This window comes from Dysidea avara, chromosome 8, assembly GCF_963678975.1.
Source record: "Dysidea avara chromosome 8, odDysAvar1.4, whole genome shotgun sequence".
Taxonomy (NCBI): domain Eukaryota; kingdom Metazoa; phylum Porifera; class Demospongiae; order Dictyoceratida; family Dysideidae; genus Dysidea; species Dysidea avara.
The window spans coordinates 10,685,043-10,709,560 of record NC_089279.1 but is presented as its reverse complement, the minus strand read 5'-3'; the positions used below and the strand labels follow the sequence as shown (position 1 = coordinate 10,709,560).

General features: G+C 36.7%; 1 protein-coding gene across 1 annotated transcript; it reads left to right on the top strand.

Annotated features, from left to right (window-relative positions):
- The first annotated feature begins 1,226 nt into the window (after positions 1-1,226).
- On the top strand, positions 1,227-23,303 carry LOC136264606 (guanine nucleotide-binding protein G(olf) subunit alpha-like). Its single transcript, XM_066059378.1, has 13 exons — positions 1,227-1,525; positions 2,964-3,033; positions 4,006-4,060; positions 6,387-6,506; positions 6,733-6,830; positions 7,013-7,073; positions 7,770-7,843; positions 14,410-14,471; positions 16,238-16,308; positions 16,374-16,423; positions 17,728-17,858; positions 19,029-19,096; positions 22,981-23,303. The coding sequence occupies exons 1-13, from the start codon at positions 1,387-1,389 to the stop codon at positions 23,125-23,127; spliced, it is 1,146 nt and encodes a 381-aa protein (XP_065915450.1). The 5' UTR covers positions 1,227-1,386; the 3' UTR covers positions 23,128-23,303.
- Positions 23,304-24,518: the final 1,215 nt, after the last annotated feature.

Sequence of the window (24,518 nt, the reverse complement as noted above, 5' to 3'; positions counted from 1 at the left end):
TAATAAGTATTATGAGGAAAATGTACTGTAGTATGTGTTATTGAGTTGAGTGTGTAGCGCATACTAATTACCCACATCTCACTTTTGGTTGAAGTGGAGCTTAGGGTCCCCACGTCTTCACCTGCAAGACATAGTATGGGTTATTTGCCACAAAAGGAATTGCCAGCACCTGAGGAGTGCACAGGTGTCTCTCTGGGTAGGCACAACTGTGCTATAGCCAAAGACTTTTGTGTGTGATTTTGTGCGTACAGTCTCTATCTGTGTACACTGGTACATTTTTATGTACATGTTGCGTGCCAATAATAAGCAGGGCCGCCCACAGGGGGGGAGCAACTGGGGCATTTTGCCCCGGGCCCCAGCCTGAAAGGGGCCCCAGGAGGCCCCATGAATGGCCCCCTGAATACCTGTTTAAAAGATCGATATACTCTAATAGAGCAGTCAGATCTAAATACTCTAATAGAGCAGTCACAGTATTCTTCAGAGGAGCAGTGTAGCAAGCTTATAGATAAGGAGATATGGTTGGTGATGGGTAGTTATTGTCATTGCCAGCAGGTTGTGACCTTTTTTTTTTTTTTTTTTTTGGCCTTCACCTTACAACTTGGGTCAAGGGCCCCACTTTAACTCTTTACCCTGGGCCCCTTAATTTCTCTGGGCGGCCCTAATAATAAGTGTACTAGAATGTTATGTATTCATTTTTTTGTAGTGCCAGAATTATCGGTTTGTCAACAATGAACTACATGGAGCCTGTGCCTCTCAACCATGTCAACAAGAATGTTATAACTGTTAAAATAATTGATTTCTGTGTGTTTATCATTATCCATTAATCATCACATGCATGTTTACCAGTACGGGTACATGCATAGGTGCATTTCTAACGGTAGATACTGTAATGTTGTCTTAAGAAAGCTAGCTAGCAGCATTATACACGCATGGGCATGGTGGGTGCTGCGATTTTAGGACCTTGAAAACGTCTTGCGCAAACAAATAAGTGGCTACAGCAAAAAGACGATTTTCTTTCTGCAGTTCAACGGTATATAAGCATGCTATAAACTCACTGTCGTACTAGTACGAAGAGTTAACGCCATAAAGTCCATGGCACTGAACGGCGACGTGTACACGGCAGTAACTCGGATAGGACTCACTATAAACATCACGTGCTAACAAACTGCGCAAATATCACGGATAAATACAGAAGTATACAGATGCTCGTGTGAGGTTCATACTTCCTCCAGATCATACTTAGGGGTTTGGTACGAAAATGGCTTTCATACCTACGGTATGAAAGGCATTTAGTGTGATAATCATACTTTATGGTGTGAATTTCACACTTCCGAATTTACTTTGTATATACCGTCTCAGGATCCGTTAATGAATCTATAGCTAGTAATGTCTTGCTTTGAATCTGCCGATGATAGAAGGAAGAAAGAAGAAAAAAGACAACAGAAGAAATGTAACAAACGTATTCGCGACGAAATTCGGCGAGATAAGGGTGTCTTTCGAACTACTCATCGTTTGTTACTGCTAGGTAATAGCTACAGTGTGTACTGAATAACTGTGTAAACTCTATAATTATAGTCTAAAACATGGTCTAAACGACACTCCAAATAAATTCTCTGTTTCCCGTCCACCTCCCGCACTTGTTAGCTCATTCTCCCATTATTTCCGGTTATTCCGGCTCAGTAAAAGCCATTTTGTAATAGTGTCAACTCACTTGTCAGCCGTGCTATCAAGTCGGCACACATTCACGTTTGTGTTATTATTGCAACTTAAAAAGCCGCTTTTATGCAGCTTTTTATGGTTGTGCCAGGCAAATAGCTAATGGCTTGAAAAGCTGCCATTATGGTTACCAACGTAAAAAATCGACATCTTCAAAATTTGCTAATTAATTATATGTAATGTACAGAACTCGACAAGCGAGTGTAAACGTACATATAATTAATCCAATCAGCCTCACGTGACTGGATTTGGATGTGGTCACTAATGATACACTACCTAATTGTGCCAATCAATGCAGAAGGATAAAAATTAGAATGTGTACATGCCGCTAAATCACTGCATGCTGTATCGCATGTCAAATATGAAACGAAGCACTTTACAGCTTTTCTGGGCCAATAGGACTAATCAAGGAGCACTTTTGGGTACGTAGCTCCACTTATAAAGAGGTGGAGTGATTCAACCAAGGAAGACAATAATCAGTATTACACTGCTTGTGCATGTGGGTTGGGGTGAGGCTTGACATTGATAGGTGCACTTACGTACTCTCTGCTACTTTGATCCTTTATCACATTAACTGGAGTTCAACCTTCCTCTGTGAGTGCCCTGTAAACCTTCATTGGTATATAGTTTGATTGCTGAAGTAGGTTTCTTGTGTCGTGCTTCCACATGTTTTGCAACTCATGGCCAGAAGATGAAGCCATAAATCCAATGCATTCCATGTTTCTTCATAAGTTTTCAAATTTAACTTGATTTTTATAAAAAAAATTTGGTGAACCCAAAAATTGCTCGCTATGAAATTTGAAGCCATGCAGTATTAGCTATATCGTCTATGTGCTCGCATGTATCTGAAGTTTATATTTACAAGCAATGCTAAAATTGTGATCATCTTTAGTAAGTAGCCTGCCAGCATATAGTTCACATCATTTTCAAATATTCTCTCTTGCCTTAGTATTGTTTGTAATGTCCTATAAATGGTTATAGTCTTTCAGCATATTATCATGAGATAGCACAGTGGGTTATCATGAGTCTCTCTGTGACACAAGATAGCTACACCTGAGATGCCATTCTAGAGTTCTGTTGCATTCAGTAACTCCAGAACAGCCGTGCATATGAATTCAAGGCATTAGTTTGTAACTTTTGAATACATTAACATGTGTATACATTTAGCTAAGTAACTAAGTTACATATTTCAATTATATTATTTTTAACATCATCCTAAATATACTAATTCTCTTGTTTATATTTAGGTACTAGTGAGTCAGGAAAAAGCACTGTGATGAAGCAGATGTCACTACTAGCCAATAATCCTAGTGAAAAGTAAGTAGCCACACCGTTAAAAAGAGCTAGTTTCTGCTACATCTGTAATGATCTGTTAAGTTAAACACATAAATAACAATATATGTGATGGATCTGTAAAAAGGGGTCTTATATACAGCTCTTCCTTTTGCACATATCTGGCATCCCGTAAATTACTTGTGAATAAGCCACTGACTCTATAATCAGCTTGAAATTTGGTCACATTATACCCCTAACAATATTGCTTGGTGTAATTTTTAACTTGATAGGTTTAAAGCATAATTATTATATATGTCCTCAAATTAATATGTAGTCTTAGCCATTATCAAGTTACACTTGTCTGAAGGCATTATAAGTAGTGTAAGTAAGTCAGTCAGTCAGTGGTCAGTCAGTCAGTCAGTCAGTCAGTCAGTCAGTCAGTCAGTCAGTCAGTCAGTAGTCAGTCAGTCAGTCAGTCAGTCAGTCAGTCAGTCAGTCAGTCAGTCAGTCAGTCAGTCAGTCAGTCAGTCAGTCAGTCAGTCAGTCAGTCAGTCAGTCAGTCAGTCAGTCAGTCAGTCAGTCAGTCAGTCAGTTAGTTGGTTAGTCAGGCAGTAGAAAATTCTTCTGAATATAAAGTTTCTTAACATTCTAGTTTTCAACTGTCCTGATTAACAGATTCCATGCACTGTACAACTAACTGTGCTATAACACCATTACAATAAAATGGCTATGAAAATCAAACCTATCTAAATTGGCGGACAATTATGTTATCCATGTTGGAGGAAATTTATAGGGATGTTATTCTGCTAGTGAAACACCATGCAGAAACTGCAAAATCTGTGATTTACAAGGTTTGGTGGTTTGCAAAGTTACACTGGTAACTAATAATCTACATGCAGGCTATCTTATGTAATATCACTTCATTCAATTTGCCCACAACCATGGGAATTATCACTGTACAACATGCACAACAAGAAATGTGTTTGCTTTATTGTTGCTTTGTCTTCCATTTAGGGCAAGGAAACAAAGAGTGATTGATATACACTCTAACATCAGAGAAATTGTCACGGTATGCATGTAATCATGAGTTTAGCTCTCTATTCTTTTGTAATTCCAATACGTTTTATTGCTTCCTATTCAAAAGAACACATCTGTGTGCTCATAAAAACATGTTATCAAATTTGAAGCATTTGTCATTCCTGTATGGAATTAGTAACAACATTAAAATGATTTAGAGGAATCCCTGATGCAAGAGCAGCTAACCTTATCTGTATATTAATAAGGAATGTTATGCCCAAAGGTAAACACTAATTATATATATATGTACCAAAAGCTACCCCATTAATCACAGAATGCTCTCATTAGTAAGATGGTACAGGTGTAGCTTGTCAATTGGTCTTGGATCTAAAATTTTTTCCTATGTACGCCTTATGAACACAATTTACCTATAACCTTAACAGACAAGGATGCCTGGAACAAACCCAGTTATAAAAAGTGGAACCCACAATCGATAATACTCGACACCATTGCACACGCTCACAGTAGTCACGTGATCTCTACTCATGGTAGAAAGGTGAATCCTGTCAAAAAGATTGCTTCAGCCACAAACATGCCCTGCTTTGCCTGCTGCCAGCTTGGCTTCCTGCTTGACCTGCTACCTTGCTGCATTACTTGGCTTACTGCCTTTCTTGGCCTGCTACCCAGCTTGGCCTATACTGCCTTGCTTGGCTCGCCACCCTGTTTGGCCTTTTGTCTGCCACGATATAAATCGCTGCTATGGACTCCTTCTTATTTATTGCTTGTCATACACTGCTAGTTGTTTTCTGATTATTATACATTACTAATTGTGTCCACTACTTGTCAGGTATTAATTGTCAATTGTGTTTGTCACTTTTCATGCATTGCTCATTATTTTGGGTTACATACTTTGCTTTTTGTTTGTGGCTCATCACCCAATTTGTTTATTGCGTATCATGCCTTGCTCATTAGTAGCTGCTTATCTTGCGTCAGTCAGTTGCTTTATATGATTAGTATTTGGGCTTGTCATGATCATACATTGCTTGTTGTTTATAGCTTATCGTGTGTTTCTTACTATTTGTTGTTTATGCTTGCTCATTATTTGTGCGTTGCTCGCTGGCTTATCATGCATTGCTCGTTGTTGCTTATGGTGCATTGCTTATTGTTGGGATGGTGCATTGTATTGTTGATTTCTTGGTTGTTTATCATGCTTGGCTCATTAGTGGTAGTTGCTCATCATGCATTGTTCGTTAGGTTGTCGTACATTGCTCATTAGCTTGTCATACATTGTTCGTTAGCTTGTCGTACATTGCTCATTAGCTTGTTATACATTGCTCATTAGCTTGTCTTACATTGCTCATTAGCTTGTCATACATTGCTCATTAGCTTGTCATACATTGCTCATTAGCTTGTCATACATTGTTCATTAGCTTGTCATACATTGCTCATTAGCTTGTCATACATTGCTCATTAGCTTGTCATACATTGCTCATTAGCTTGTCATACATTGTTCATTAGCTTGTCATACATTGCTCATTAGCTTGTCATACATTGTTTATTAGCTTGTCATACATTGCTCATTAGCTTTTTTTTCATGCATTGCTCATTAGCACCTCACATGATTCCTCCCCAACACCCATCACCTGTAATGATGTCATCACATTAGTAGCTGCTTAGCATATATCACTCATTACTAGCTGCTGATAGCTGCTTATCATGATTTTGCTATTGCTTATCGTTTGCTCGTGTAACTGAGCTCTCTAGCTTATGTACCTGAACCCTCTACAGGTAGTTGAACTCTTTACTGGCCATGGGTGACTTGAAACACACAGTAGCTGAATTCTATTATACTGGGTGATGTAGCTGAACTCAGCATTCTCTACTAATTTAATTGCTTATCATGCATCACTCGCTCATTAGCTTATTATGCATTGTTCATTATAGTGTTTGTTACTTACGCATTTACTCATTTTGTTGCTAATCATGCACTTGCTCATTGCCTGTTCATTAGTTGCCCTAGGATGTATCACTTGGTGTTTCACTTGTTGTGTGTTGCTATCATATATTTCCTTTTGTGCCTATGCAATGCTGGAACAGTTTGGGGGAAATTGGGTGCAGTTCAGCTGCTTGATGTGACTAAGTACTGGCTACAGCAATAGGTTTACAGCAGTTAACTTCCTAACTAGAGTAGATGTGGGTGCATTTAGCACCTAGTGTCTGGCAATGTCCTGGGCTGCCCCATCTAACCCCAAACTATGATTAGCTTCATGCATGCTGTGCAGTAGAAGTGCTGAGCAGATGTAGTTAGGATGTTAATTGTAGTAGATAAGCATAGACATTGCTACTGTGTATTATACAATGTTTGCCATGTTTTCTAGATGGTTTTAAATGCAATGGCAAAATTTGATCCACCACTTCAGTTACAAAATCCTGAAAGTGAGGAGCATGCAAGATATATACTGGATATAGCAAATGAACCTGATTTTGATTTTCCACCAGTGAGTTAACATTATATTATTGCTTGTAATGTTGAACGGTTGAATCTATATCTCCAGCAAGAAGACATCTGCAATTTAACAGATCTTCTATATTACACAAAAGTCCTACATATACCTCTCATAGGATCATAGCAAACTTTTTTTTGACTAATAAGTCACTTTAATTGGCTGGTCACATTTAAAGCTAAAAATAATCATGTATCTATGTGTCTGGGTTATTTTAAAGGAGTTCTTTGATCACTGTTTCAAGTTATGGAATGATCCAGGAATGGTTCAGTGTTACTATTGCTCTAATGAATACCAACTGATCAATTCTGCATACTAGTAAGTCAATTTTTAAACACATTGTGAATGCATATATACACATGCATAACAAGTATATACGTGTATACATAGATATAACTTGTTGTGTGATCAAGTATATGTATAGTTTATACCCACATGTCCAGATATCACATTCCTAGACCACACATTATATAGAATCATCATTGTATGATTATTTGCAGCTTTATGGAGCCAAAGAAATTCAAATCTGTTTCTATGCCAATGTTTATACCAAGCAATGAGGTATGTTACATGAGGGTCAAGTCACAGCTGATATGGGATTTTCCCTACTCTCAATGTCAATGTATTAGTAACCATAATAAAACACTTTGTTAACAACTTTTCAATGATTTGTTAAAGTTACTTTGTTGAACTTCAAATCCCTGTTGTTGTAGCTCTTTTGATAATAATGCTTCTATTGCATGCTGCCAGAATTCTATGTTGGATATTTTGCATTAAGAAGAGGGTTATGTGAAGGGTCAACTCCCCAAGTATATTAACAGTGTAATAGCTTTCTCATGGAGTCAGTACAAGTAACAGTATTATGAAAAGTTTGGATAGTTAGTTTAATGATGTGTTTGTATGTAAGAATGGGCGATATTGACATTTCTGCTATACAATTATTGTCATAAAAACCATTATCACAATTATCACGATTATTGTCCACTTAAGCACTGTAACAAAGTATTCAACTAGATGATACAAATTTGAGATAAATGATTATATTCTTTTTGTTGGTTATCACAATTATTACATGATAATTGCCAATTTTGATTATCACTAGTTGATGAAAATTAGATGATGTCAATTATTGTCAACAAAATAATCACAATCATCACGATAACCCCATCCCTATTTCTGTGTCATACATGTATGGTATACCTGGTTAGGAGGTTACATGGTTGCATGTGTGTTTATTGACTACTGAACCCACCACAGGACATCCTTCATTGTCGAATAATGACCAGAGGAATACAAGAGACCAAGTTTACTGTGCTAAGCAAGAAATTTCAGTAAGTACATTTACACATGATGCAACTGTACATTTCTGATCAAAGGAATTACATAGTGGTATAAACTACAGTGGATATGTTCTATACCATATGCGTATTTTGTACCATACGCGTATGGTACATACCATATGCGTATACGCGTACGGTACAACCATACGCGTATGGTTCGGAAAATCGTACCATCTGAGTATAGGCTATAGCTAACCTACTTTGCATATAATATCAAGCAGAAGGTTTTTGCACTGCCGTATACCTATTGACTATGCCGGATGGCACTCTGCTTTCATTTCTTTTCGGGGAAGGGGCTATAGTCTCGCTTAGCGGTTTCTGTACTGATTCAGTGAAGATCAAGCTAGCTAGGTATATATACCTCTATAGAGCAATCATATTTTGGTCTGATTAGCTATTCTATTCTCTAGAGCTGAGATGTATTTTGCTTTACTGTAATTAGATGCAAACCTACACTAGCTATTAAAACTGAGGTGGTCATAGCACACTTAACCAGCAGCACACCCTTGGGGTGCAGGCACACTTTCAGGATATAGTGTGTGAAGCACACAAGACAAGCAGTGTGACCGTATATTGGTGTAGATGGCATCCTATATCATTTAGAGGTAGTAGGATGTATAGAAAAGCATCAATTTTATTGAATTTATGTGCTATAAATTAACTTATTTTGTGCTAAGCCATCACACAGACACACTACAGTAAAATGTGTATTTGTGCATAATTATGTGGTATGCTCTAAATGTGTTGTACATAGCATGCACTCCTATGGTGTATGTGATATGTAGGAGATGATTGTTCACATTTGTCCATTAGTTAGCAAATGTGAACCATCATCTCCTACACATCACATACTCCGCCAAAGTATGTGATGTGTGTGTGTGTGATATGCACAAAAACACATTTTATTGTAGTGACAGTTCAAGTCGGTGAACAAAGCCGGTATGTTTGTATCAATAAAGTAACCAATTTGCATTAACCAAGAGTAAATTTACTCTTGATTAACATTAACTCATAGAATTTCCATTAGATTAATCTAGTCAACAGTAGAGAGATGAAAAAGATGATCAATGGGGGCCCATATATATCTTAAGGTAGCCTCAGTCAAGTGAAATTAAACCCACAATCAAATTCCAGGCTTGGTGATATAGGTTTTATATACATTTTGAAACAATGTTGAAGTATAGATTTCAAAGCAGTAAGTTGCTGACTGACTAATAGTGCATGTTGTGTACTGTTTGTAGATTGTTGAAATTACAGGAATGTTACATCAATTGTGAAACTGCAGATGATGTAATATTTTACAATAATACTATGATGAGTGGTCGACTTTGATAATAAAGCTGTCACATTCTACCCTTCCACTCCTGAATGCACAAGTGCTTTTTTTCTCCACAGTGGAAATGCCATTACTTTGAAAGTACATAAGCTGGTATACCAGCTAGTACTGTATGTTCTTTAGAGTAGTCGAGTTAATTATCTAGCTTTTGCATAGCAACCACATACACTGAAACCGTATTGTAAATTTTCAATTTTTGTTTCTTCTTCAGGTAGCAAAGAGATTTAACTGTAGAGAAAGCAATATTACAGTTTGCAAATTAATATAAATCTGGCTGTAGTGTAGCATTATTATTATATAGCATAATTAATTGCATGTGCAATAAATTCTTTTTAAACTGAATCTTTACTGTTGAATGAGGCATGCACATTGCCTACTGAGATGAAGTAGGAAAACATAACATGGTAGAGATTTTATGGTGAGTTTATGAGTTCTAATGAATATTTCAGTAACGAATGTATATTATCTATAGCGTTGTTTAATTGTTAAGTGTGTTGTAGCCACTCACTACTTACTGTGGATGGGACAATGTGTTTAGCTACTCTTATCTGAATGTATATATACTCTTTAAGGTTAACAACATCCACATTAATTTGTGCTGTAGGTCCTATACCATGCACGGTGACATTGTAATTGCTCTCCTTACTTATTTACCCAATTATGTTCTAAATTGTCAGTTATCCACACTTATATAATTTGAGTATATATATAAGACCATCTGATATAGCTATAAGGCCACTCCAAATGAATTCTCTGTTTCCCGTCCGGGACTCAAGCATATTTGCATGCGGGCGGGCGGTTCATTTCCATTATTTCATTATAAGATTGGCAGCTTTTTAAGCCATTATATTTTCCTGGCACAACCATAAAAGCTGCATAAAAGCATGCTTAAGCTTTTCAAGTTGCAAAAATAGTGCAAACGTGAAGTTTGTGCCAACTCGATAGCACTACTGACACGTGAGCTGACACTGTTTCAAGATGGCTTTTACTAAGCCTCTCAGTATGCAAGAATAACCAGAAAATAATGGAAGAATACGGAATAATGGAATATTTAGAGCTGTGAGTAACTAGATGCGGGCGGTGGACGGGAAACAGAGAATTTATTTGGAGTGGCCTAAAGTAGCATACACAGTACCATTCATGTGAATTTCTGCACACAACGTGAGATCATGTACATAAGATTTAGGTACATCAGTAGGACTATAGTGGGAAATGTATGGGCATGCCGGCAAGGCCGAAAATGCATGCATGGGTGTGTGCTGATGAATAATTTTATAATTACAGCTAAGCAGATTATTATGTTGTGTTCTAAGTTTACTCAGCTAGAAATGCTTGTAAAGATAGCCCATTGTAGCTAGGTGATGGCAAGGCTAGAAGACACTGATAAAAGGCATAATACGCATATGGTACGTACAGTCAATTGCAGAATTCTTGAAAAAAGTATGCCGTACCGTGAGTGCTTCCGTAAGGCTCCCTGTGAGTAAATTTTATTGTTCTTGCCACGGATTCAACCGCAGCAACTGAACCACACTAATCTTTTTCCTCAATCCGGGTGATCCGGCGTCACTACAAATAGTTTTCCAGCCCACGGAATGTTTACGGCACGGGAAGAGGAATTTCAACAATTCTGCAATCGACTGTACCATACGCGTATGCCTATACCGTACGCGTATGGTACGGAAAATCGTACCGTACGCGTATGGTATGTACCATAGGCGTACGGTACAAAATACGCATATGGTATAGAACAGATACATTATAAAAATCAGCCAGGCGTGTGTCCACCAGCTGTGGATACACACTGGTTTACTGAAACTGTTTTCGTAAAAAGTGTGTGTGTATGGGTACCCTCCTACCTATCTTATGCACCCACGGAAGAAAATATGGTAAAACCAGCCAGCATGTAAGAATTGAAAGCTAAATGAAGTTGTATCGAATTTTTGCAATTATAAATGTAATTATTTAGGCCACACCAAGTCAAACCTTAGTTTCTGGTCACCCGCCCGCATGGTAAACCTGGAACCCTCGTTTATGAGGACTATTATTAATATTACAGGTGCTTAAGTGCATGTGACCCAGCAAGACACTTATTTTTTACTGCAAAAGATCGAGATACTCTAATAGAGCAGTCAGGGATTCCAATAGAGCAGTCACACTATTCTTAACTCTAATATTAGTATATGCGACACTAATAAAATGTTTCTAACTATAGCTAGTTTTGTCCTTGATTATATAGCTGTTCAGATTATAACTGTTACTAATACTTTTGTAACCAAAGTAATTTCAGTAGCATTAACTACTAGCCCATGCAGATGAGCCATAGCTTTAACTTTATAATTCAAATGTAGTCCTCTAATGCTAAGCTTAGTCTAGTAACTTCAAATTCCTTATCACTGAACACTGAAGGGGTATGGAAAGCTGGCAACATTTGGTGAGCTTAAACTTAAACTTTTCCATAACTAAAATTAGATTGGCAAGTGTAGAAACCCTTATAGTTTAAACATTCCCAGATGATCACTAAAAAACACTAGTCTGGAGCACTCAATGACTCAAAACTTTGACAGTTACTTTTCTCAAGGTTACTGAATAGAAGGCTGGAAACACATAGGTAGTGGGCTAAGACTTCACATTTGAATGAAGAATTTCTGATGTGAAAATATAAGTTAAATTTCATTTTGGATCATGATCATTTGAACAACTTAGCTATAAGTCATAGTAATACTTTCCTGACATAGCTAATGAGACATTTATTTCACTTGGAAAGCATAAGTAGCTACATGAGCAAAACATTTCCTATAGTATATTCTAAATAAATAAATAAATAAATATACTTAAATGCTATACATCAGTGTATAGCTAGCCATGATCCATCAACAACTTTCCTAGTGCATTTTTTGCCGAAGCACAACTACTTATGTTGTTGGTTAAATCTGACTAAAAATAAAATCAACATGAATTTGCTAAATTGAGCAAATAATAATACCATACAGTATATTGTCACAGTAGAGTCTATAGTCCTGAAGTCCTGATCATCCGCCCGCCCGCATCCATTTGTAGGCTTGGGAGTGACCAGAAACTAAGGTATGACTTGGAGTGGCCTTAGTTAAAATAACTGAATAGCAAATTGGCAGACAGTTATTATAATTAGTTGATTAATTCCTTATTTAGCCATGGCATGGGTGCCTGGATTTTAGAAGTAGCTTTTATACCTACCCGGGTACGTAGTATATAAAACCTAGCTTTTATGACTGGATTTTGGAAATCCAATTCAAATCACACACCTAACTTCAATTTGAGATTAAGAATTCAAGCTGTTATAGCTTGCCAAGAATATGCATGAAATATGCAGCAGAAATGCATCAATTTATCCCCACATTCCTAGTACTGGTAACTACTTTTAGCTACAGTTTCTTGCCAAATAAGGTTAAAACTGATCTGTTTAACAGATGTAGTAGTATCACAAGTGCTCACATAGTAGAGGAGGGTAGCGGTCATGGTATGTGGGACAGATTTCAGAATGGAGGGTAAACCACAACTGAAATCCAGATATGAGATTACAAGGCTGTGCTAGCTATATAGTGGCTTATATGCAGCAAAATCAATGCAAAAAAACATTTGGCCCACTGTAACAGACCATCCACCAGACTACTGCATGACTTATTCTCGCCAAACTACCAAGGCCAGAAGTTACCATTTAAGGTAGCTATGCTACCATAAAAGATGGCTCAGCCTTAAATAGTTTGAGTAATGCTGAGGATTAAAACAATATTATTAGTATTGTAGTGGTGAGTAGCTATTGCCACTGGTGTTGTTAGTTGAATTATGTCTGATGTGCGATTTAGACCAGTTTTGTAAAATCTGGTCCTGTTTTTTATGATAATTAGTAAGAATTGGTCACAGGAGTGCGATTGGATAATTTAAGACAAAATATAGAGTTATATACTGTCATTGCCTAAACTGAGCACACGTAACTATATGTAAGGTTGGCTTGGATACAAACCAGTGACCTTCACTCCTAAACACCCTACACCCTAACCCTTATTGTACAGCGTCTAGTTGTAAGATTAACACTATACTAAAAGGAATTCAAAACTTTTCATGAAGCTGCTTTAACATTAACTAGCAGTGCAAAACTTTTCTGAACAATGATAGCTAATACAATGATAGCTAATGGATTGATGCCACAATCTTTACTTTATTGATGTATACATATGATTGTCTCAAAATCGGTCTTATCGTCCATTTAAATGTATCGAGAAAATTAATACTGGTTTTAAATATTCAGAGTGCTGTAGCTTACCAAGGCAATAGCTACGCATACCAAATTTTCACATGTTTTACAACAATTTATTACCTTCCAGATCATTCACTGAAGAAGTAGTCAACAGCTAAGTTTCCCACCATTTTAGATACTTTTAAAACTGAGGTTGACTTATCAGGCGAGTTCTAAAAGGGGTGGGAGGCGGGGGCCTGGAAGGCAGGCATGAGACTGTTTAAAAAATTAAAGAGGAACATTTTGGGATGAATTAGGCCAAGTTATGGGCCATTCAGGGCTCAAAACTAGCTAGAATGAAAGGAAATTTACAGCACAGGTCATTATCCAATTCCACGGAGCTGTACAGCCACACACAGCCATCTCCTCATTGGCCAGGGTTCCATCAAGGTCCCAGACAACTCACACAGCTCACCACTGTGCTTTAAAAAAGCAGCTAGCAAAAATTTACCCTGGTCGACTGTGACAGTGAAATTTGATAGTGCATTCATAAAGCTTTGTGTTTTTGTGAAAAAATCAAACTTCCCGTCTTGGGTGATAAGATCAGTTTTCGCAGATCCAGTCACATTTATGGTACAAACAATTAAAGCTGGACACAATATTTTGTTCATAATTGATATTCTACAATGAATTAGTATACCAATTAGCATGCAAGGATAGAAATTCATTGGAAATGGAGATCTTTTCATCTCCACCAGACAGGAATTTCTTAAAAGATGATCGCTTGCATGCAAAATTACAGTAAACAACATTTTAGTATCCACTAGTTTTTGATTACATGTACTGCACGTATCATAGTTATCATGGTGGTATAACTATAATGACTTGGCCTCAGTTTCATGCAGGAATTTACTTTTTTTAAATGTCTGCTAATTAAACTAGTACATGCATTATGTGTTCTATAAACTATACAGTATGTAGACATCTATGTCTGTTATTGCTATGCAGTATGATTGATGTTTGCGGGCAGCAGGACACAAAGTTTAGAAAGTGGATCCAATGCTTTAATGGTAAGCATGTGCATTTTTCATATACCAAGACATATGTCATCATGCAAGCCTGCAATGTTACATGTCTTATTTCATGGAATTGCCTTGAAAATATAAAATGCATGTATGTTTTTATAACTGTGTGCCGCCTGTTCACACCACATTAATAGTGTGAAAATCATCTAAAGTTTGAGAAATGAAAGTTGTGTTGACATAGCACTGAACTAAAGTTTTGCTGAAAGGTGCAACAACACAATGCAGTATATGAAAACCTGCCATTGGCTCTATGGGAATATAATGACTGAAACACTACACTGCTTGCCTCACAAATCCCTGTAATGGGTATGACCCACGTAGGTACATTTAAATGCAGAGCAACTATGAAGCTTCTCCTATAGATAAGAAAACAAAGATAATTATTATTAAAACTTTACAGTGACCAGCACTGAAGGTCTAACAGCAACATGTGCTGCAGCCTTAGGATTACCTAACCTAATTTCAAGGACTTAGACTTAATGACTTGACTTGGTGACTTGACTTAATGACTGATAAGGTGTAACAGAAAAGGGGCCAAAGTAAGGGAAAAAAATCCCTCCAACCCCAGGATTCAAACTGCAGGTCACCCAATGTCTAGTTGGGGCCACACTCATCTTCCTCCAGGAGGGATGGATTTTCTTCCTTAAACTTAAAGTATTTATTATTAACACTTTACAGTGACCAGCACTGAAGGTCTGACAGCAACATGTGCTGCAGCCTTAGGATTATTTCAAGGACTTAAACTTAATGACTTGACTTAGTGACTTGACTTAATGACTGATAAGGTGTATAAGCAAACTAAATAACAGGTAGCTTGAGCCGGGTGATCAATCAAAATAAAGTCACAATTATCCCGTAATTCATTAAACTTATAATTGTTTATGGAGCTTTCCTACTGAATTGAAGCCTAGTACAGAAAATGTACTTACACGGCACCTTACTCAGCTACAGGTTGTACTGGTAACTCTAACTACATGTTCAAGGAAATTTTCTGTCAATTTAGCTGCTGTTTACTAAGTTCTGGTATTATTAGGCACCACCCAGATGTTGTTGACAATAATTATATAGTACAGTAGCACTGTATATTAGGGATCATGGAGATTTAACCTAAAAACATTGCCAGAAACCATGCAGCCTCACAATACCTTCATTGTCAGTATCGGTTAAGTATGACCAAGCCCAAAAGTACCTTTAGTATGACTTTGAATAGATTGCTACATTTAAAAAAAGAAAAAAAGATTTTATTGAAATTTTCTACTAACTGCCTGACTGATGCTTTCAGACAAACATAACTCTAATGACTAAGGCTATGGCCTTGATGTTTTCACTGTTCAAAATCGCTTCAACCTGACAGGTGCCTTTTGGCATACCACAGTATGTACAATGCACGCTTCATGGACATACCTGTGTCCTCTTTTATTGCTGACGGTACAAGTGGTTGCACCACATGATGGCTTCCCTACATTTGTAATGGCGGGAATTGTCCGAGTTTTTCGTTGTGGCTGCATTGATTGCAATGTACTTCGTATTCTTCATTTAGTAACACTGTAACAAGCTGAATATAGCTGAAAACAGAGTGTAATGCTATTTCAGTTCAACAGCCAGCTGCAAGCTGGTTATGGGTGCATGCCTGGATACTTAGATTGGCTGTAAAATATGTCTGTACGCATAGGTATAACTAATGTAACTAAAACAATACCATTGTCACTGATTTATTTCATGTTCAATGCTTGTGCTTTCACATTCTTTAGATATGACAGCCATCCTGTTTATTGTAGACTGTAGCAGTTATCATGTGTACTCACGAAAAAACCCCAATAAGGTATAAAGTCTCAGGCCATTCTAGCTACCACAGTATTAAATTGTTACATGATTTTATTCTCACAGACACTTTTGGAGGAATCTGTGGAACTGTTTGAGAGTATATGGAACAACAGGTTTGTATTTTAAAGCAGAGCTAGGATGATATATGGCAGTTATACTCTTTAAGTTGTGATGTTAGAAATTTTGTAACAGTGGAGAATCCGTAAGGGTTCCATGAAGCACTTATATTTTGAAGAGTCTTAATTACTTTCTGAGCTGTGATCATAAGTATTTATAAAATCAATAAAACTATAAGTGTATCACACATAGAAATGATTGCTGCATACGTAACTCGCAAGTGATAAAACTTTCTTTGTTTTCTCTCTTTTGTTGATGGATAGCATTTTCTCCATATGTGAATGCATCAAGTAAAAACCAGGCCTTCAGATCGCTCAACTAAAAATGCTTTTTTAATTGTAATTAACTTACATATTCATGGTCTATTTACTGTAAAATTTTATTCAAATTGAATGTACCATGTCCATGTATCAAGTAAATTTGTACCACTGTTCATTTTCAATTATACCGCTATATAGCATGCATCCAGTGAATATGTCTCGGTATAACACATTTTATTTCTCTATAATGGTTTGCGCGTGAAGGCCTGATTTTTACTTAATGCGTTCCATATACAAATCACTTGAATCTGCTATTTCGACACCTTCATATACCTTAAATGCCCCTAAATATGTGACTGGAATCACTGGATTTGACAAAACCAGGCTTCCACACATATCCAATTCTTTGTAACCGCTTGTAACTTAACAACCTAGTACGCTATTGACCTACAATTTTCACAAAATGCTTTCATTGCATTATGCAATAACAGATCAAAATTGGAATGTGATAGCTTACTCCTGCATTGCGTTATGTGTCTTTAAAGGTGCAAATCTGGATTGTGTGGAAGCCTGGTTTTGTCAAATCTGGCCACATTATCATTACTGTGTTGATACTATTAAAGCTTTCAGTTAATTCCTAATAGTATAAACAGTAAGATTTAACAATGAAAAATTGCTGAAGAATGATTATTTGCTATTACATACTTGTAATTAGAATTACCAAATCTTAAGTTTCCTCACATCAACCATGGTTTTGCTATATTCAAGTATAACATAGGAGCCATCTGTAATTTTTTTGTTGTTGCGATGAATACTTCAAAATTAGCCTTTTGCATGTTTTTCCAAAGTGGTTCCATGAAGATTAAAGTTAAAAATTTATTGTGTCTTACCTAACCTGTAAGTATTTTGAATTTAAAAATCCGCAGTTATATTATGAAATTTGATAGGCAGCGCCTTTTTACAGCTTGGCTGTTTTAATTTAGATATCACTTTCTTTTATGTATTATCTCAGTATAACTCTAGATGATATCCCATTACAGGTGGTTGAAAAATGTCTCCATAATTGTGTTCCTAAACAAGCAGGACTTATTGCGCCAGAAGATATTAGAAGGACGTTTCAAGATTGAGTCCTACTTCCCTGAATATGCCAGCTACAACATTACCTCAGAAAGTGAGCAGCTATCTTTCATCATAATTTGTGACTGGATTTTGGAAAAACGATCCAAATCGCACATTAGAAGTTTCGAGATAAACGGTTTTAAAGAATTTAAGCCAGTGTAACTCTCCAAGGATAGCAAGCACGTGTATGAAATTTACACAAAAGATGCATCAATCTGTTACCTTTCAGGCCACGTCCAGTACTTGTAGCTGCTTGTAGAGTTTCCTGCCAAATAAGATAGAAAATCTGAGCAGTTGGATGAGTGAAGTAGTAGCTCAAGTGCTCACAAAAGGGTGGAGGGTGGGGGGTGGCAGGTAGGGCAAGAGATAGACCTCATAATGGAGGCAGACCACAATTGGAGTCCAGACACGAGATTGCAGGGCTGTGCTGGCTCCCTAGTGGCTGATATGTAGCAAAATCAACAGAGAAAACGTATGGCCAACATTATAAGGCTGTACACCAGTAAACCACTGATTCTTGCCAAATCAGGTCCTTCACAAGGTCTGAAACTGCCATTTGAGCACTCCACACCACCCAGAAAAGACATCTGTTAAAACCAGCCTCGAGTAGTTTGAGTAGTACTGAGGGTCAAAACTAGTAGTATGATAGTGTAGCTATCCACTGGTGGTGTTAGTTTGATTTTTCCTGATGTGCGATCTGGATCGGTTTTGTAAAATCTGGTCACATTTATACATATGTGAGGCTCATTACAATCCACATGCACATAAAATTAAATGTAATATACAATGTTCTCTTGATTATCCGACTCACTCAGGACAAAGATGTGTTCAGATAATCAAAAAGTTCGGATAATCAAAGCCCATTCGTTTATATACAGAGCCCTGTTGAACTACTCTATAATAGAACATACATATGAGACATAGTACTCTAATAGAACAGTCATATCCACTGTTGAGTGTTCAGATAATAGAGGCTTGGATAATCAAGGGAGTACTGTATATGCATATACACCTGACAATTGACCAGTTGCAAAAATACACTAAAATCCTTGTGCTCAGGCAACTTTTTACAAATCAACACTATACAAAACCTGTATAACCTGTCTCACAGGATTTCTGTGGAAGGATTAACACACCCTGTTTTGTACACACACACACACAAATGGAAAAAGATCAAATAAAACTACAACAATGTGCCATAAATATTCTATATATTTTGTAGTTCACTCTGAAGCAGAAGAGGTAGAAGAAATAAGAAAGGCTAAACTATTCTTCAGAAGTCTTTTTACAGTGAGTACCATGCACCCATGTCCAAGAATCAGTAGTGTGTATGTCTACAGATTGTAGTCTTCAGATTTTTATAGCATTAAATTCATTGTTCTTTTTGTGTTTCATTGTGATTAAACAATTATCGATGAGAAATTCTCATTTACCACAGCACTACAAGTACACATTTTCAATATGTGTAATATTACATTCGTACATATACATGTGTAACAAGATTCTTTGTAATAATGAAACACCATCACCATCTATAAGTTGTACAACTACAACATGCAGACTCTCTCTACAGCAAACTGTCTGAATTTAGGACACAGCTGCAAAACTATCATAGTAAAGTGATTCCAACAAGTCTAGCTCAGTCCATTATTTTTCTGAATGATAAAAATTCTATAATAATATTATAGGCTTGGATCTCAATTTGTCTGTTATGAAGTGGCTTCACTGTATGTAAAACAAACTGTTTTTAATATGTAATTTACAAGAATTATGCTAATGAAATCCAGGTGAATTTTAAAATTTCAGTTAGGCATCTGGCTTTATAAAAGCTCAGCCACTTTATTTAGTAAGTGGTTGTGGTTTGTGACTTGTGGCTTTATGCTCTTATGCAGCTGTAAAGTTTGCTGACACTTCATAGGACTCACGTGATAACTGGAATGCTCAGTGTTAAGGTTCATTTAGCTTAGAAATTGGCACTAGCATTGATTACAATTCATACAGACGAGTGTAACATTTGGCATCAATGTGAGGTGAATCATGTCTTTAAATAGAAGGTCATCTACACCTGCAGATATACTAGTGGACACCCAACTTCAGTCTATACCCATACATAACTGAATCAGTGATTTAAATTGCCACTAGTATATCTGCAGGTGTAGCCTCCCTTTTTTCACATTCACTACTTTATTTGTGACCAGATTTACAAAACCAATCCAAATCAACAAACACCACCAGTGGATAGCTACACTACCGTACTACTCATTTTGACCCTCAGTACTACTCAAGGCTGGTTTTAATGTATGTCTTTTCTGGGTCGTGTGGAGAGCAGTTTCTGGCCTTGTGAAGGGCTTGACTTAGCAAGAATCAGTGGTTTACTGCTGGATGGCCTGTTATGGTTAGCCAAATGTTTTTTTTGCATATCAGCCACTAAGAAGCCAACACAGCCCTGTCATCTTGTGTCTGGACTTCAATCGTTGTCCGCCTCCAACTGTTCAGATTTTTGGCAGGAAACTCTACAAGCAGCTACAAGTACTAGAAGTGGTCTGACAGGTAATACAATGATGCATTTCTTGTGTAAATATCATATGTGTACTGGCTATTCTTGGCAAGTTATGCTGACTTGATTTCTTTAAAACTATGTATCTTGAAACTTCTATGTGCGATTTGCATCATTTTTCCAAAATCCAGTCACATATATCTGCCTATGATCCCTATATAATCAAACTTAAAATATACTTGTTTGTTTACTTTTTTGTGACGTAATTATGGCTGGTGAACCCGCATCAATCGAAAGGACTCGGCGTAAGACTTATTTTCTCACCTGAATGTGTGCCCCAACTATCATTTACGTGAAGTAACCATTATGTTTCATTTTCACCTACGTTCAGCACATTTCACAGCATTACAAATGAAAAACAGTAGGAGAAGCACCTCTGCAATCAATCCAGTCACCACGGAAAATAGAGACAATTCCTGGTTACAAACATAGGGAAGCCATTGTGCTATCACCAAACGACACCTTGGGCTGTCAGCAAAAAGATATGGACACAAAGGAGGACAAAGGTAAGTACATGATGCGTGCATTGTACGTGCTATGGTATGCCAAAAGGCTCTTAAGTAGCAAAACAATAATCAAGCTCATAAATAGTCTTAGCCATATGCGTGTCTGAAAGCATCAGTCAGTCAGTCAGTCAGTCAGTCAGTCAGTCAGTCAGTCAGTCAGTCAGTCAGTCAGTCAGTCAGTCAGTCAGTCAGTCAGTCAGTCAGTCAGTCAGTCAGTCAGTCAGTCAGTCAATCAGTCAGCAGATAATTCCACTAAACATAATTAAAATTTCTTAGTAACCTAATGGGATCATACTGAAGGCACTTTTGGGCTTGGTTATACCTAACCAATACTGCTAAGGCACCATGAAGGTATCAATATTTTGAGAGAAAATGCAAGCCTCCAATATCAGATCTGGACATGTGCATCTATGATACTGAAACAGTGCTACCACACTGTATGATAACTTGAAATTTTGTCTGTTAGCTACTTACTTCAACCACTGTAACAGTGTAGAGACCTGCAAGGAGGCTATAGAAAGCCTGAAGTAGGGATTCAGAAACTTGACATAAATATTAACAAAATTTAATGAAATATGCAGTACATTACAGCTGTTACTTTTCTATTCTCCAATCATTGTTCAAGCAGGGGCAGATCAAGAATTTTATAAACAGTGGGTTTTATTCTGAAGCATGGCTATAGTAGCTCCAGTCTAGCTACACTGTTGTAATATTTTAAAGCAAATACATATATTCACTCCCAGCAATGTTTACATCTTACCATTTAGGCCTTTAAAATGAAGGCAACTGAATCATTTACAGTATATAGCTGTAGTATCAAAACACCAAATGATAATTTAGAGGCAATTATCACATGTGAAGGGCTGGGAGTAGCGGATTGCAGTAATGTTTTAAATATTTCTTTAACTATTAAGCTGATTTTAATGTAAGAAAAACTTGTCAAGTCATTCAAGTGATATTAAGTCCCTGTGTTGTGCCAGTAGAGAAGGTAACAACAAGACTGAAAACTGGTCTATGTCCAGGTTTGGGGAATAAAAAAGAAGTGACATCTATCCAAGTTATGAGAAAAGGTGTGGTCTTTGAAAAACCAGAATTTGAAAGTTGTGAAATAAAAAGGATATACAGTATCTAATGAAATTTGAAATTTCAAAAAAAAAGGAATCGTGGGAAAAAAGTAAAGAGATTGCTGGGGTGGTGGATTCTCATTCTGTCAAGGGAAGTGAAATACATAATGCTCCATATTTAGGGTGAGTCAAAATGTGGTTCTGTGGTTTACATTACTACCCTAGCAATCCCTTCTTGCTTTGTGGTTTTTTCAACAATCCCTATTCCCCTTTTGAAAATTTCAATTTTAATCATCCCGGTTGTGTATTTTTATCTATCCATTGATAGATTTATTGATCACGTAAATTGCAGTGTTTGAAGTAAGGCCATCATTGTTAAATTCCTTGTTTCCCATCACTGCCCAAATCAATTTTTAGGTACCCACACCAACTTTTTATTATTTGATTATATATCACGTGAATACAGTATTTCATGCTAATAGGAGTCAGAGTAACTGAGTATTATAGCCACTGATTAGCTGTGCATATAAGCATAGAAGAAGGGTGGAAGACCCTCTACTCTTGTTCAACAGGGAGAATCCTGGAAAACTTCAGGATCAAGATACTCTAATAGAACAGTCAGAGACTGAAATAACAAGAGTAAAGTATATAATTAATATTCAATAATCCGCATCAGTTTTTGTTCCATTTGGTGATGGGAAACAAGCAATATAAATGGGCAATCGCTTTATACAGTCCATCTTTCAGTATGCAAGGATACCTCTCATACTGGATTCTGGAATTCCATAAGTTTTTAAGTGATGACTTTGTGGAATCAATTCACCGGTATACAAGTGTTTGACCAAGCAATTCGATCATTCCTAAGGTTTCTGGGAGCAAGGAATATAATGATGCTACTAGGCCATGTTATTAGTTTCTGCTTTAAATATATTTGTGTGCTTTTCATGCTATGCAGTTATAACATACACCTTTACTTAGCCTTTATGTTTAGTGTGTTTTAAGTTTTAAGCATGCTTAATATTCATTATGTTTTGCATTTTTCTGCAGAATATTTCTGAAGCATGTCCTGACAAACGACATGGATTATACACTTATTTCACAATTGCTGTTGATTCAGAGAATATCTACAAAGTGTGGAGAAGTTCTACAGACATAATTCAAAGGGATCACCTACTAAAGTATTATCTATTGTAAAGCATCCAATGCAACAATTATAGAACTATTTTCACAACAAAAAAACATTTGCATGTTATATAGCTACCTGCATAATTATGCCATTGAATAACTAGCCTGTATTATGTTATATTTACATAACATGTTTCCACACCACTAATTTTTAAAGACCGCCCTTTTAACAGAAATGACATACTATATGGCCAGTTTTGAGCATTTATTCCTATTTCTCGTGCTAATTATATTATCTATAATATTATACTTTGTGCATTCTGGAATGCAATTGTTTATAAGTACATGCATACATTTCGATGCTATACAGATAAGATTACATCCTTTGTTAAAAGAGACATTATGGTAGTGAGTTAGTGGTTGCAGCCCTAGATATTAGCTACGTATGGCAGGTTATCCGATTAACCTTGTCAGCATTATGTGCATATTTTTCAATTGTGATATCCGCATAAATTTTTAAAAGGAAGATTATACCAACTTTCCAAGACAGGTAGCTAGTGTTTCGTGGAGTCAAGAAAATGGGTCCATCATATGGAAAGATAGTTTTAGGGGACCTGCTTCAGAGTATCATCTTCATCTGGATAACACATAATTAGTCTTGTGAAGACCATAATCTTTAGCTAGGTAGAGTCCTCCATGCAGACACAACAAAAGTGATCATGTAGTTATGTATAAGATGATGATATACACACAGCAAATATAAAGTAATACTGGTAAATGAATATTTCACTACAAAGTTACTGTTCTATTAGAGAGTGTAGATCTGGAATATTTGACACAGGCCTAAACACATTAAACTTAGATCACTTTTCCGTTCATCTCATTTACTGAGTGATAGGAATGGATCAAGATTTGTTCAGCTGTGTTAAAACAAGGCCAACTTGATCCCATTTCTTAGTATGATCACATATCCTTGTTTATTTTTTTGTTCTTGTACACTATACTATGCATCACAGTAGGTGGAAATAATAACCACTTGCCATGCAATTAGACATCCACATAGCTATAATAAACCTTTCATCAGTAAAGCTGTGGAATCTGTTATCATCATTAACTTTCCTTATATTGAACAGATATGTATTATGTTAATACTCAATGAAAGGCATGTATGCCAATGAAATCAAGGAGATATACAAGCCATATAAGGATATATACAAGCTATATATGCACAAAAGTGAATATATTTGCTAACTGCATGAAGGCAATGAAATACACCTGTAGCATTCATTAATGATCCTATAAATTCCTATTACCTTTGAGAGGCATTGTTCTGGTTTCATTGTGACTGGATTTGTGTGCCAGTGGCAATAGCAGCATATATCCTAGTTAAATGGCTGCATTGTTCTGGGATTCTTCATAGAGCACTTTTAAAGAGTTTCTGCATGACCTTTTTGGGTCTC

Excerpts from the sequence above, each read along its gene's own strand:
- LOC136264606 (XM_066059378.1), top strand. The coding sequence starts at position 1,387 with ATGTCTTGCTTTGAATCTGCCGATGATAGAAGGAAGAAAGAAGAAAAA. Across the intron at positions 4,061-6,386 it reads ACATCAGAGAAATTGTCACG|ATGGTTTTAAATGCAATGGC; the intron begins GTATGCATGTAA and ends CATGTTTTCTAG. Across the intron at positions 17,859-19,028 it reads CTACAACATTACCTCAGAAA|TTCACTCTGAAGCAGAAGAG; the intron begins GTGAGCAGCTAT and ends TATATTTTGTAG.